General features: G+C 41.2%; 1 protein-coding gene across 1 annotated transcript; it reads right to left on the bottom strand.

The window, feature by feature from the left end:
• Positions 1-519: 519 nt before the first annotated feature.
• On the bottom strand, positions 520-2,005 carry LOC149234002 (uncharacterized). The gene has a single exon (XM_089461082.1). The coding sequence runs from the start codon at positions 1,528-1,530 to the stop codon at positions 535-537; it is 996 nt and encodes a 331-aa protein (XP_089317208.1). The 5' UTR covers positions 1,531-2,005; the 3' UTR covers positions 520-534.
• Positions 2,006-14,119: the final 12,114 nt, after the last annotated feature.

The raw sequence follows: 14,119 nt of genomic DNA, 5'->3' as shown, positions 1-14,119 counted from the left end.
TTTTGGATAGAATTATTATCCCAAATAACGTTGGTCAAATCAAATATATTAAATCAACTATATTACACAATATTATTTTACACATCTTTACAAAATTGCCTATCTAGTAATAATTTCCCATAATTAATGATTAAGACACTTACCTATCTAGTAATAATTTCCCATAATTAATGATAAGACACTTCACTTGTGATGATAAGGCAACTCCTATTTCTTACCTCATAGAAAAGTTAATGCAGTGTGACATGCAAGGGGAATCGCAGTTCCCTTGCTACTAAAGTGCCAAAGTCAACTTTGAAGGAAATATAAATGCAAGAAAACTGCTATTCCTCTAACATGTCAGACTGCATTAACTTTTCTATGAGGTAAGAAATAAAAATTACCGTGATGATAATAAATAAAGCGTTCACCCAACGTCAATCATTTCAATCAGAATACACAATTTCTAATAAAAGAAAACAGATTTACAACATGAACTCTAACTCCTGAAAATTTGCACACTCAGATTGAATTTTGGTTTTTTTTTGTTGTTGTTTAATTTGCCGAAAATGCAAAGGAAATGAAAGCACCTTTATTATCGGCGAAATTGGAATAATAGTGCATGCGGTTGGCCTCGAGCATCTTGGAAACCACTTGGCCGCTCTGGGAAGCGTTGAGAAATTCATCATCGATTTGCTGTAATACCTGCAACAGTGGCTTCCCATTGCCTCTACCTCTGCTCGGGGCCACCAACAGCTGCATGTCGTTGTCCGCCTTCTGGCTGTCCACAATGGGGTTAGACTTTTGCAGTGCCTTGACCGCAGGTTTGTTGTTTACATCAGTGTCAGTGTCGGTGGCGGCATCGTCGTGGCTCTGGCCGTTGTCTTGGTCCTGATCTTGATCTTGATCGTCGTCGTGGTCCTGGTCGTGATCTTGATCTTGATCGTGGTCCTGGTCGTGGGGCTCCAGTTCATCGATGGAGGGTCGGTGCTCGTAGTAGCTGTTTTCGTCAAAGAAGTCCCACTGATTCGTCAGCGTAGGCAGCGGAGGCGGCGGGGGTTCGCTGGATAAAGGAGGCGGACGCGGAGGTGGATTAAAAGTAACCGAGTGAGACACCTCCACCAGATGCTCCTCCTCCTCCTCCTCTACTTCGTCTTCTTCTCCTTCTGGAATGGAAGCACCAGCGTTTGCTTCAGGGTTTCTGTCTTCCTCCGCCTGTTGCTGTAAGGCGATGGCCGGTGCACTGGCAGAGCGCTCCAGGGGGCGAGCGGAGGGCTCATCTGGGCGCGGAGGAAGGAGTAGCGGAGGCAGGGGAGGCGCGGGAGGCAGCGGATCGCCATATATGGGGGGGACGGGGCTCAAGGATTCCTTTGACTCGCCTTGCCCGTAGTCGTTCAGCGCGGCCCCAATGTTCTTGAGCAACGTTATGGACGCCGAATGAGCGGCGGCGAAAGCATTCCGGGCCGCCACTGACTCCTTCATAAATTGTTTCCTCTCCTTTGACTTCACCACCTCTTCCTCGCTCTCGACTTTCGACTGGTTGTACCCCATTGAGCCCAACGATCTTCTTGCTCCTCCTGGACCTAGTGGAATCGAACTTGAAACCTTAGTGGGCTCTGTGAACTGTGGGAATCGAACTTGAAACCTTCGTGGGCTCTGTTACCTGTGGGAATCGAACTTGAAACTTCGTGGCCTCTGTGACCTGTGGGAATCGAACTTGAAACCTTCGTGGCCTCTGTTACCTGTGGGAATCGAACTCTAAACCTTCAGTCAAACACTAAACATTGTATAGGTAAAGATTGATCAGAAGTTGAATTGGGAAAAAATTATGCAGAAATTTATGTCATGGTCCGCACAGTTGGCAGATAGGTGCCTCTTAGCGTAGGCCAGAGATAAAAGCATCGGCCATACCAGTGCTGGCAACGTCATTTCTCTTTCCTGTCTCCCACGTTACAAGATTCGAACAAAAGTCGACCCAGAAAATTAATAACTTATTACAGACAAACCAGATTTATTGTGGAGGAGGTTTATGATGACGCAGGAACTTTGGAGTTAAATGATGTAAAATTTTGAAATATTCTAAAGTTTGGAGTTAAATGATGTAAAATTTTGAAATATTCTAAAGTTTGCCGCGTACATTTCACTCATTATCATAATTTTTATAATAAATAAAACAATTAAAATAATATATATTTTTGGAGTAAGTTTTAAATTGTTTTTGTTTAGCTATGGGTTCGTTTTTTTGATGTAAGGAAATAGGTTACTTCAGAAGATGTGCTCTAATGGTTAAGGTTCCTGTCAGTGAAGAAAGATATGTAATTGTTTACTATATAAATGCATTTATTTTTTACAAACGATCAGCAAAGTAATTTTATATAGTAGTTTTTCTTAAATAATAATGATGAATTTACATATATTATTACTGAAATAACAATTAATAAAATAAGTTTTTATTATTATTTTAATAACTAAATTAATCAAATTATCTTATTATACCTATATAATTAAAAAATAATATTATATTAATTTAAAATTTATAAAATATTTGAAATCAAATTTAAAGCCAAATTAAATATAATATCACTTGAATTTCTTCCTAATAAGTATTTTTTTTTAAGTTAAATTATTTTTATTTATAACTTTTTCTTTTTCGCTTTTTCAAAAATAATTCAAAGAAACTCATTAATTTAAAATTTATAAAATATTTGAAATTAAATTTAAGGTTAATTTAAGTATAAGATCAGTCCACAGAGGTTTGGTCTTGTGGTCAGCGGACAATCCACTAAGTCGTCCGTGCTGCTGGGCAGGTCACCTCCGTGTGCAGGTCATGAGTTCCTCCGTGTGTAGATCACGAGTTCGAATCTTAAACCCCTTTCATCAACAAAATATATATATATATATATAATATAATATAATATAATATAATATAATATACCTAAATTTCTTCCTAATAAGTATTTACTTTTGAAGTTAAATTACTTTTATTTATAACTTTTCCTTTTTCGCTTTTTAAAAAACTATTCAAAGAAACTCATGGCCGCCCCTCTCCTAAAGCAAGATGCTCCTTTGCTTTCTTTTTGCTGTCCGCCTCGTCTGGGCTGGGGTCACTAGTCACTTTATGTCATAAAAGAAATGAATATTTAAAAGCGGGAACTTTAAAGCATATTTGTTATATTCATACTTACTTTTTGGAGAGTGATAAGGCTTTTGGGAGAATGTGGTTGTAGCAGTCATGTTGAAGTTCAAACCAATTCTTTTTTATTACCGATGATGCTGCTTTTGAGCTTTAATGATTTTTTAGATCAAATTTATTTAATTTAGTTTTTGTTTGGTAGTGAAAAATAATCATTATTTGTTATTATTTATAAAAGGTAAAATTTAAATTTATATAGTAGTAAATTTTCAATATTATAAAAAAATTAATAATTGTTTATTTTATAGGTTGTAAGAATTTGAGGAGTGATGGCCTGGAGTATGCCGTAAAACTGCTTCTGCTTGGCTAAGAGCTCGTCTTCCTCGGACGTAAGGAAACAGGTTAACGGCCCAAGACCCAGAGGCATCTGGCAGGAGTGAAAGCCTGCTCCCTTACGGACCACCAGCGGGTTATTACAGGTGGCGTGGTTTTCCTTGATAACAGTGATGAGTCAAACCGACATTCGTGGATAGCAGCCAGAGATGGCTGTCCTCACTGTTGGTTTGACACCTAAGTTTGATAGGTTTTGCCACCTTCGAAAAAAGAAATAATAATAATAATAATAAAATAAAAATTTGAGGAGTGATATATTTAAGAATATGAAGAAATTAGATATGTATGGGGTTTAGGTACAACTACAATCAATAAGGCTCAATTTTTAGCATTGTGGAAAGGTTTAGATATGGTCAAGAATAAAGACATAAGAAAGCTCATAAGAATAAAGACATAAGAAAGCTCATAAGGATGATGACTATCTGAAGCCTTGGTCTTAGACAGCGAACTTTCACATCCATCATTGATTAGTTATGATGTCCTCCGAGAGACCACTTGGAGGTTTCATTGAATTAAACTTGTTACGTGGTATCCCTAACACTCTCTCCCAAGCTTGTTAAGGTCAGGGTGGTGGACAGTTGGATGACACACATTGTGGGCACCATGGGATCCCAATTGGGTGTATTAATGGAGTAGGGTCGTTGGCATTTCCTCTCACAGGCTTTCATAAATTCTCCGATAGGAATGTTGGTTTCGCTCCTCGAGAAGGATAATTCTATAAGAGATTTTGATATAAGAGGAGATTTGGTTTTATTGGTAACTAATGAGCACAATTATGGGAGAATAGGTGGAGAGGGTCTATTTATGTTGGCTTCACCGGATCTTTCGTCACCTCTTTTCCATTTCTCCTGGTGTTCTTCTCGCATCTGTGTGATTTTGGAGCATTTGACAATGGCATTGAAAGGGGACCAACCCTTGGAACCCAATTTGGAGCGATTGAAGAAATCACAACGTTCTTATTCAAATTGTTGATGGGTAGAATTGACCTTCTATCTCGCAGGATAGACTTGTTGGAAAGCGAAAGAGAAGCAAAGGCTGCTAAGACAGAGGAAAAATTCAAAAGTCTTGAGGCAAAGGTGGATTGGATACTCATAAAGTTGGAGTTAGAATTATTGTCCAACAATGCATAACTCTCTAGTCATGGCATTCTCACGGAGGGCCAAGAACTTCTATTTGGCAAGACAAAATTTGACAACAAGGAACAACTCAAGCACTTTAGTGATGGTGCAGTGGATGCAAGAGCGTGCAAAGGAAAAACTATCTTCTAGACTGAATTTGATGAAGTGAGACCCTCAAAGCCTCATTGAATTTCCTCTAATATATGTATTGCAAGTATATATTGTTTTTGGGTTAGTTTTTTAGGATATATGGAAGGTTTCAATGTAGAATTCTAGTGCAAAGGGCCCATAGAGGAAAAAGGGCACTGCTCTAGATCTATTGGAATATGGATGCAACAATGTTCAGAGAAGCAATTTTTGTAAAATCAGATGTAAATGGTTCTAGCCAAACAATTCAATATTTATAATAGAAAAGTAATTGTTTCGTTAAAAATAAATAAATTGCAAAGTCCGGAGGGTTAGCTCAATTCATTGAGTCCTCGTAGTTTAAAGAACCTTTGCTATTGAGAGGTCACGGGTTCAATTATCTCGACACCCTCAGGATCAGGTTCCGTGTTTGAGCTGACAGGAAGTGATCCCTTTGGGTGGATATGCCTAGTATAAATATTCCACTGAGTCGTGAACCACATTAAAAATAAAAATATAAAATAAAGAAGAAGAAGAAGAAATAAATTTATTATAATTGTTGTCGGAGATACTCTATGTTGTATTGTCTTGTTATGTTATGTTATCTAAACAAAAAAATTAAAAATAATTAAAAATAATCATATGTTAATATAAAACTAAAATAATAAAAATAAAAATTCTACATTATTATTATTATTATTTGTTGGTTAGTTAAGGTAAACTTACTCTATCAAGTTATATGCACTTTTTGAACTCGAAGTTTATGAGAACCCATGGTATCCATATAGAATATAGCCTATTTAAAGGGAGAAATTAAACCAACTATCAAGTGTCAAGAAGGATTAAATCTCTTAAAGTGTAAATCAATGTTATTGAATGTCCTTAATTATTTATTTATTTAACTAAAACGGTTAATATATTGATAGATCAACGGTTGGGCCGCAGCCTAATCAACCGACATTACATGGAGGCATGAATACACAAATCCATAATACGCCAAGCAACCTTCCCTTCTTTGTTTTGAACCAAAATGACCCAGAGTGTGAAGTCGAAGTATTCGATATCTGCAAAGTTTGGTCTACGCAATGCTAATTGAGCTATGGTATGGCTGTCCACACTGGTTCTTCTAAGTTTTTTTATTTTTAAAATCTTGAGCCAGCATGCATCCCTCATTGGCTTTGATGTCTACTTCCTTGTTTGAGCTGCGAAGGATGTGAAAAAAAAAGGAGGAGGTAAAATGAACCAGCAGGCCCCGCAGCCTCTGGAGAGTATTGTTGAGAGCCGGATTGCTAAAATGCTCCTCTGAGTTTAATGTTTTTATCAAGAGTTCTGAGTCCCCGAAGACCTGAAGAGCTTTGTGTCCCTGTTCCTGTGCGATCTGGCAGCCTTTAAGAAGCCCGAGAATTTATGCCTGGTTGTTTGTGTTCTGCCCTAGTCCCCAACTGTAGTTGTCTATTCGGGAGCCGTCCTGAGAGTAGACCACACCTCCTGCACCAGAGATCCCTGGATTGCCTTTAGAGGCGCCATTGAAGAAAACTGTTACCTTTCCCTGCTTCCTCCACCAGGTTTGGAACTTTGCATCTATTGTTCTAATGCGCCAGTCAGGGTTGAATGTGGGGCGGGTAGGTGCTTTTTTACTGTCCCGAACGAGAAGGGTTCCCAGCCAGTTTCGTTCCTCAGTTATGAGATTGTCATCTAACTTGCTGGGGTAGTTTCCAAGAGCTTCCATCAAGGACGCCTTAGCTCTGGCCACCACTGTCAAGGGTGAGGACTTTACATTATTGAATATCCAGTTATTTCAAGTGAGCCAGAGTTTCCAGCAAATGAACTTGGGAATGGAGTGCCAGATCTGGTTCCACAGTGATTGTGCGCTGAGAGTCCTAGGATACCTTGTGGTCCAGGTGGAGAAGAGGTCCACGACTGTACCTTGGAGAGGGGCGGGTGCGTTGAGGCCGTGAAGGACAAGGGCCCATACCGTTTGGGCAAAGGCACAGCTTACAAAGAGGTGGTCCACGTTTTCAGGTGCGGATCTACACATGGTGCACCAATGCGGCCCTATTATGCCTCTATGGGCAAGATTCTCACCTGTCAACACTTTCCTGTGAATGAGAAGCCAAGTGAAAAAATTCACCTTGGGGATTCCGTATGTGTCCCATGTACGCTACCAGATGGAAGGGTTGTGAACTTGATTTTGTGTGGGAAGCAAGGCTGCAAAACCAAGCGCAGGGGTGTAGACTCCAGTCTTCCCCCACCTCCAAAGATCCGAGGCATGTATGTTAACAGGTGTCGAGCCCTTCAACTTGTCCAAGAGAAGGTGCTTTTGGTGAAGTAAATGTGCTGGCAGATTGGGGAGGACCCAGTCCTCCCATTTTCCTTGTCTGTCCCAGGCAGAAATGTCGGCAAGACTGAGCAAGCCGTTCTAGGAGAGCCAGTCACGAAGGTCGGCTAATTCCACTGAATGTTTTAGAGGGGGATTGCCCATGATTTTGTCTTGCCATATCAAAGTATTTGCTCCTTTTCCAGGCACTCTGTAAAGCTGGTTTTGGAAGGTGGCAAGCCCTTTTCTACATAGGTTCCACAGCGGCGTGCCTTTGGGAATACTATCCACTTGGAGGTTTCTCAATGAGACTCCTTTGAAGTATTTATTCCAAAGTAATTGGCTGACTGGATGGTTTTTGTTGGAGTAGATCTACCAAAGGATTTTGCCACCTAAGGCAATATTGGCCAGGCCAGGGTCTCTAATCTGGAGACCTCCTTCCAACTTTGGCCTTTTCACTGTGTCCCAACTGACTAAGTGGAATTTCCTCTCGTTTCCTTTGCCTCCTTGCCATAGGAAGTTTCTGAGTAGCTGTGAAATTTGATCCGTGATTGTCTTTGGAGCCAAGAGGAAAGAGGTCTGATAGGTAGGGAGGGAGGAAAGGACAGACTTTATGAGGATTAGCTTGCCAGCATAGTTGAGCCACTTCCCACCCCAAGCAGCTATCTTGGTTTTGATCTTGCTGATGACTTCAGTCCAGAGTGAGGCTCGGTTAGTCCCCAGGGTTAAAGGTAGTCCCAGGTATTGTATTTTGTCCCAAGAGGCATAGCTCGAAAAGTCCAGGATTCTAGAAATTCGAAGGATGGTTTGTTCCTCTGTATTCCAACTATACACTGCACTTTTTCTTTATTGATAAGTGCTCCTGAACTGATACAGAAGCTTTGCAAGGTCTCATTAAATTATTTTGCTATTTGTGTGGAAGCTCCTCCCAATAGAAGAGAATCATCTGCGAACAAGGCATGGTTGATTGATTCTATTCTGGTCGTCGGTCGGATGCCCGAGAGAGAACCTTTGTCTCTTTCCGCTATTAGTTTCCTACTCAAGGTGTCTGCCATTATAATGTACAGAAAGGGTGACAACGGGCATCCTTGCCTTATCCCCCTTGAAGCTTGGAAATAAGAGGCAAGTCGACCATTTACCAGCAAGGCTATCCAAGGTTTGTTAGTGCAGGCGTTGATCAGGTTCATAAAGGTTGGGCTTAATCCAAAGGAGATGAGGGCTTTGTAGAGAAATGATATTTTTACTCGATCAAAGGCGTTGGTCATGTCCAACTTGATCAACATCCCTTGCTCCTTCCTCTGATGGCTGGAATGCATGGTTTCCTGTACAAGTATCACATTGTCCAAAATATGCCTTCCTACTACGAACCCTCCTTGACTGGGAGAAATAAGCTTACTTAGCAGGGGCTTCATTCTGTTTGCGAGCAATTTAGCAAGTATTTTGTAAGAGACGTTACATAACGAAATGGGTCTAAATCTGTCAAAGGTAGCCAGATTCACTTCTTTGGGTATTAAGGCAAGAAAGGTGGATTTGGTGCTGCCTCCCACTTTTGCCTTTTTCTAGAAAGCCTTTGCCATTCTTAGAAGGTCATTTTTGATGATTGTCCAACAGGCTCTGTAGAAATGTGTTGAGAAACCATATGGGTCTGGGGCTTTGTAAGGCTCCATGTCCCATATTACATTATTGATTTCTTGCTCTGTGAAGGGCTTCATAAGATTTGAGTTATTTTCCTCATTAACCAAGGAAGGGATCTCGGAGAGGAAGTCATTGGAGATCGCCTCATCTCCTATTCCATCCTATGTATATAACCACTGGAAGTGATTTTCAACAGCTTCTTTAACTTGGGCAAAACCTTTGACAATTGTCCCTTCTGCTGAGGTGATTTCTGAAATGTGATTCCGAGAGAGGCAGGCTCTGAACTACCTGTGGAAGAAGGTTGTGTTACGGTCACTTACTTTCAACCATAGGCTTTGGGACTTAAGCCGCCAAAATTCTTCTTCTTTTCTGAAGGAGCTGAAAGAAGCAAGTTGGGTAGCTTGTTCCTTCTCCAATTCTTGCATGGTTATATCTTTGCCCTCCATCTCCAGTTGTAATTCTGCTAACTGTTGGACAGTTTCTTTTCTATGTGTGGTGAAAGTGTTGGGAGGCGTTTTGACCCATTCTTTCAGAGCTATTTTGGTTGCTTTCAATTTTTTCTCCCATACATAACTAGGTGACCCGATGACCACGATAGACCAAGCTTTGGTAACAACTTCCTTAAACCCTTCCGGATTTATCCACAAAGGGCTGAAGCGGAACGATATAGGCCCCTGATTTTCTTCCTCATCCAGTTGTAAGAGGATGGGTTTATGGTCCGAGGTGAGCTTTGGTAGGATTCTCGATGACACTATTCTCTTTTCCATCAGAAGAGTGCTCTGCACTAGGAATATGTATAGCCGGGTTGAGATGTGTGATGTCCGTGTTCTGTTGTTGGTCCAAGTGTATCTCCGCTTCTTGGGTTTAAGATCAAGAAGATCCCAATACTGAATTATGTCCTCCACAAAGGGTAACAAAGGATCTCTACTATTATTACCCCCTTTTTTTTCTTTTGGATCTAGGATGATGTTTAGATCTCTTGCTATTACGATGCTCATAGGAGAATAGCTATCTACAAAGTCGAAGAGTGTTTGCCAACACTCTTTTTTCTCAAGGTAAAGAGTGGGAACATAAAGATTAAATAGGGCGAAAGTGAGCTTACTTGCTTTATGTCAAAGCTCTATGTAAATCCAATGTTGATTTTCGAAAGCGTTTTCCAACTAGAACAGTTCCTCCATCCAGACTGTGGAAATTTCTCCTGAGGTTCCCCTTGCGCTTACGACCATCCCAGCTTTGGTTTTCTAGTTTGTTCTGCTTAAATCTAGAAGGGTGTCCCCTTCAATTTTTGTCTCTTGGAGCATGAGGATCTATGGGGTTTCTACTTTCATAAGATCTTTAACAGCTACTGCCTTCATGGGGTTCTCCACACCTCTACAGTTCCAAGAGACTATACACATTATTTAATTGGGGTAGTGGTGGAGAGGCCTCCCTTTGGTGGCCATGTTCTGGTATTTCAGCTTATAGACATTTCTAGAGTGGATTGACTTCCTTGCATTTTTTGCCTCTTTGTTTCTTCCTCTCTTGCTTCCTTGTGGGATTTCCTCCCTGTCCGCTTCGGTGGTCTTTCAAATGTCTCCTCTTCCGATGAGCCTGTCGTTTCCGAAGGCTTCTTTCTTGAGGAATCAGTTTGGGCAAGGGAAGCTTTTGTGTTTCCTTCCTCGTTTAATGGAGGATCAACCTGCTGTTCTGCGTTGCTTGCTGTAACAAGGGTTTCTTCCTATGTGCTGAGGGTTGCGAAGGAGTTTGAGGGGAAGTCTGTTCTAGGGGTTGCTGCCCCTTCCGGCTGTGGCTCTGTGGATGGCGCTATGGGTCCGCTTGAGCCCCTTTCCCTCTCGGTTTGCTGGGCTGCTTTGATGAGGCCATCTTCTGCACTGTTGTCCATTGGTCTCCTTTCCTTTTCTCTGCTTCTTCCTCAGTTTTCTTTTTATAGTTTCTTGCAAAGTGTCCGTATCCATGGCAGTGCCTGCACTTGAAAGGCAATTGCTCATAATCCAGTTCTTGCACGTGAGACCATTCTGCCACTGTTAGTTTTATGGCTTCTGGAAGCCCCACTTCCAGGTCAACCTCGACACATATTCTGGCACAGGAGTATTGTCCCTTCCTGTCTGCTCTGTCAATGTATTTTCCAAGGGTGTTTCTGATGGATTATAAGGTCTTCGGACTCCAGCAGTGCAGTGGTAAATGAGGAAGGCGCACCCAGACCGGGACTACCGAGGGCACATCTTGGCTTGGCTCAAAGTCTGGTGTCCATTAATTCAAATACAGACCTTGGGGGCCCATGAAGTATGGCCCATTTCTAAATATGAGGTTCCTATCTTCAATGCAGTCGAATATGAAAACAAAATAACCCTTGTCAACGAAATGGCATTTTATTCCTTCTGAAACCAGCGGTCACCAGTTGCATTGCACCCATGATTTGATGGCTCTTGGTGATGGCCATAGCCCAGTGAACTGGACAATCAATCCTCTCTCTACGATGTTCAGGGCAACCCGACAGGGTTCTTCAGCTGGAGGAGCGACGGTCGGGATCGCTTCCATCTTCTTGATGAACTTCTACTGGGTGGTTAAGATTGGACGCTTGTTGCAGTTTCCCACCAGCTTCTTGAAGGCAAGAAGCTCAGAAGGGAGGGAGAAAGGAGGCTCAGAGCCTCTCTGAAGCCATGGATGTGAGGGGGGGTTCTCAGAGGGGCGCACGCAAAGGACCACGCGCGAAAAATTAAGTTTAGTGTCAAAAAGAAAAATCTTGGCTGTTGGGTCTACAGCACAGTGTCCTTAAATTTTTTAATAGTTGTTGAATTGAGGCTTTTGTGATCCATATCAAGTTTATGAGAAATTTTTCAGCATAAATCACATGATATTTCATTTGTCGACACGTTTCGAACCAACCAGTGTGGTTCATCATCAGGACAAGTTGAAGAAACAGATCTAGATTAGCATATTAAATAGTTAGAGCAGAGCATCCAACAGCTATATTTCCTGACCAGGTAACGGCTATATTGTCTAACGGCTAAAGTTAGACAATATAGTCGTTACCTGGTTAGGAAATATAGCTGGTGGATGCTTTGCTCTAACTATTTAATATGCTAATCTAGATTCAACTTGTCCTGACGATGAACCACACTGGTTGGTTCGAAACGCGTCAACAAATGAAATATCATGTGATTTACACCGAAAAATTTCTCATAATTTTTTTAATAATTGTTTGTTTTCTAATTTTTATGAAAAACAAATTTCAATTAAAAAAATCTTAATTACAAGAAAGTCATAAAAATCTCACACCAATAAATTTATATTATTTATTTTTAATCAAAATAAATGTGGACACATTTTTTTTTTTTTTTTTTGAACAGAAACGGTTATGGAGTGTTTGTATTCATCTTGGCCTGAATGCCGAAATTTTGATTACATTGGAGATTTCTTTGTCTTGTTGCCTCTCACTGCAGTGACTAAGGATGCAGCTGGAGCTTGGAGATTTCTTCCTTACTAAGGAATCCATGGAATCAATTTCAGAGATTTTCCCCCACTTGAAGATACATACAAATTTATTTAATAGCAAACAGTAGAACATGGCAGCAATTAGATTATGGAATGGGTTCCCATGATTCTTCTTCGTCTTTCATCTTGACTCCGACAGAGAGGAGGGCAGCTTTGTTGGCTTCAATGTCCGCCTCTTTATTATGAGTTCTCAGCACATGATAGTAATTCAAGTTCTGAAAATTGCTTTCCAAGCCTTTGATTCTGGTTATCAGCCTTGCTAGTTTAAGATCCAGAGCTGGGGATTTGGAAGCCATTGCGTTTATAATGATCTGGGAGTCACCTATAACATTAGCTTCTTTTATGTTTAAATCTTTGAGGATCTTGAGGCCTTGAAAGAGGGCTAAGGCCTCCGCTTGAGTGCTTGAAGAATATCCAAGTCCCCAAGCATAGGAATGGATTTTTCCCCCAATTGGATTTACAACAACACCTCCTGCACCAGCTTTGCCCGGATTGCCCTTTGCTGCCCCGTCAAAAAAGAGGGAGTGTCTTGCTTGCGTTTTGATCCAGTCTTGAAAGTCAGTTTCAGACTTCCTTATTTGCCAGTCTTTAATGATAGGGGCATTTCTGACTGCTGGTTGAAATTGAAGTTCTAGAATCGATCCCCAAATGATGTCCTGTTGGCTGAGGTTGGAATCATCTTTTATATCAGTCAAGCACTCCTTAATGTGGCATTTGATCTTGATTTCTAAGGTCTTGTGATTCTGCTTTGTATTTCTGAAGATTCTTCTGTTACGTTCTAGCCATATCTGCCAACAAATAATCTTTGGAAGGACTGCCCACGCAGTTTTAATAATCTGGTTTTTAGGAGCTGGGCCAGGGTATCTGGTTGCCCAATTTGAAAAGAGATCCGCCGTGGTGCAAGGAAGCATGAAATTAGGATCCAAATTATGTATAAAGGAAAACCATATCTGCTTGGAGAAGTTACATTCTAGAATTAAATGAACTGTTGTCTCTGCATTTTCACTGCACAATGAGCAGATGGAGGGACCGTAGAATCCTTTCCTCTGCAAGATGTCATAAGTTAAGATTTTACCGTGGCAGAGAAGCCAGGCAAAGAAGTCAATTTTGGGCCATGAAGGAGTGCGCCAGACACCTCGCCAAGGAGCTGGGTTAGGGGGGACATATGGCCTCTCATTCAATTTGACGTACCCCAAGGAGACTGCGTAACCTCTGGCATTCGGCCCCCAACCTTTCAGGTCTCTTTTCCTCATGTGCGTGGGCGCCAATCCATGCAAGCAATCAAGCAACGTGGCCCATTCATTGGTCAAATGATCCGGCACCTCGATGCGTTTCCATCCTGCCCAAATAGAGTTGTTCCATAGAGAAATATCCCACAACGTTCGCAGTCCCTCTCTGTCCATCCAGCAACGCAGCGTTCTAATGGAGGCTCTGTCTTCAATTGGATCTTTATTCATGATTTTGTCAGTCCAAATGCTGACCTTTTTGCCATTACCTGGGATCCAGTAGGAGTGTGCAGTAATTAGAGGGGCAGCTTTAGCGTACAGTTTCAGGAATGCCGAGTTAGGCCATTGAATAACGTTTTCTAAACATCTGGTGCGAGGTCCTCTGAAATACTTTTTCCAGAGAGCCACTTGAGCCCAGCCAGGATTGGGTGCAATGATTTTCCATATAATCTTTGCTGCCATTGCCACATTCTGCTGACAGAGATTTTTAAAATTTAAACCACCCTCCCACAGTGGCTTGGAGATGGTTTCCCAACTGATAAGTGGAATCTTGTTTTCGTTTTGTTTTCCTCCCTTCCAAAAGAACCTCTGTATGTATTCTTCCATTTTTTTTAGGATGGTTGCTAGAGCAAGAAGCCCAGTAAATTGGAATAAAGGGAGGCTGGTAAGCACAGATTTAATTAAGACTGATTTTCCA

This window comes from Pinus tabuliformis, chromosome 8, assembly GCF_031772625.1.
Source record: "Pinus tabuliformis cultivar Carrire ecotype Pingquan chromosome 8, CPIR1, whole genome shotgun sequence".
Classification (NCBI taxonomy): domain Eukaryota; kingdom Viridiplantae; phylum Streptophyta; class Pinopsida; order Pinales; family Pinaceae; genus Pinus; species Pinus tabuliformis.
This window is presented reverse-complemented; position numbering and strand designations above follow the sequence as displayed.

Excerpts from the sequence above, each read along its gene's own strand:
- LOC149234002 (XM_089461082.1), bottom strand. The coding sequence starts at position 1,530 with ATGGGGTACAACCAGTCGAAAGTCGAGAGCGAGGAAGAGGTGGTGAAG.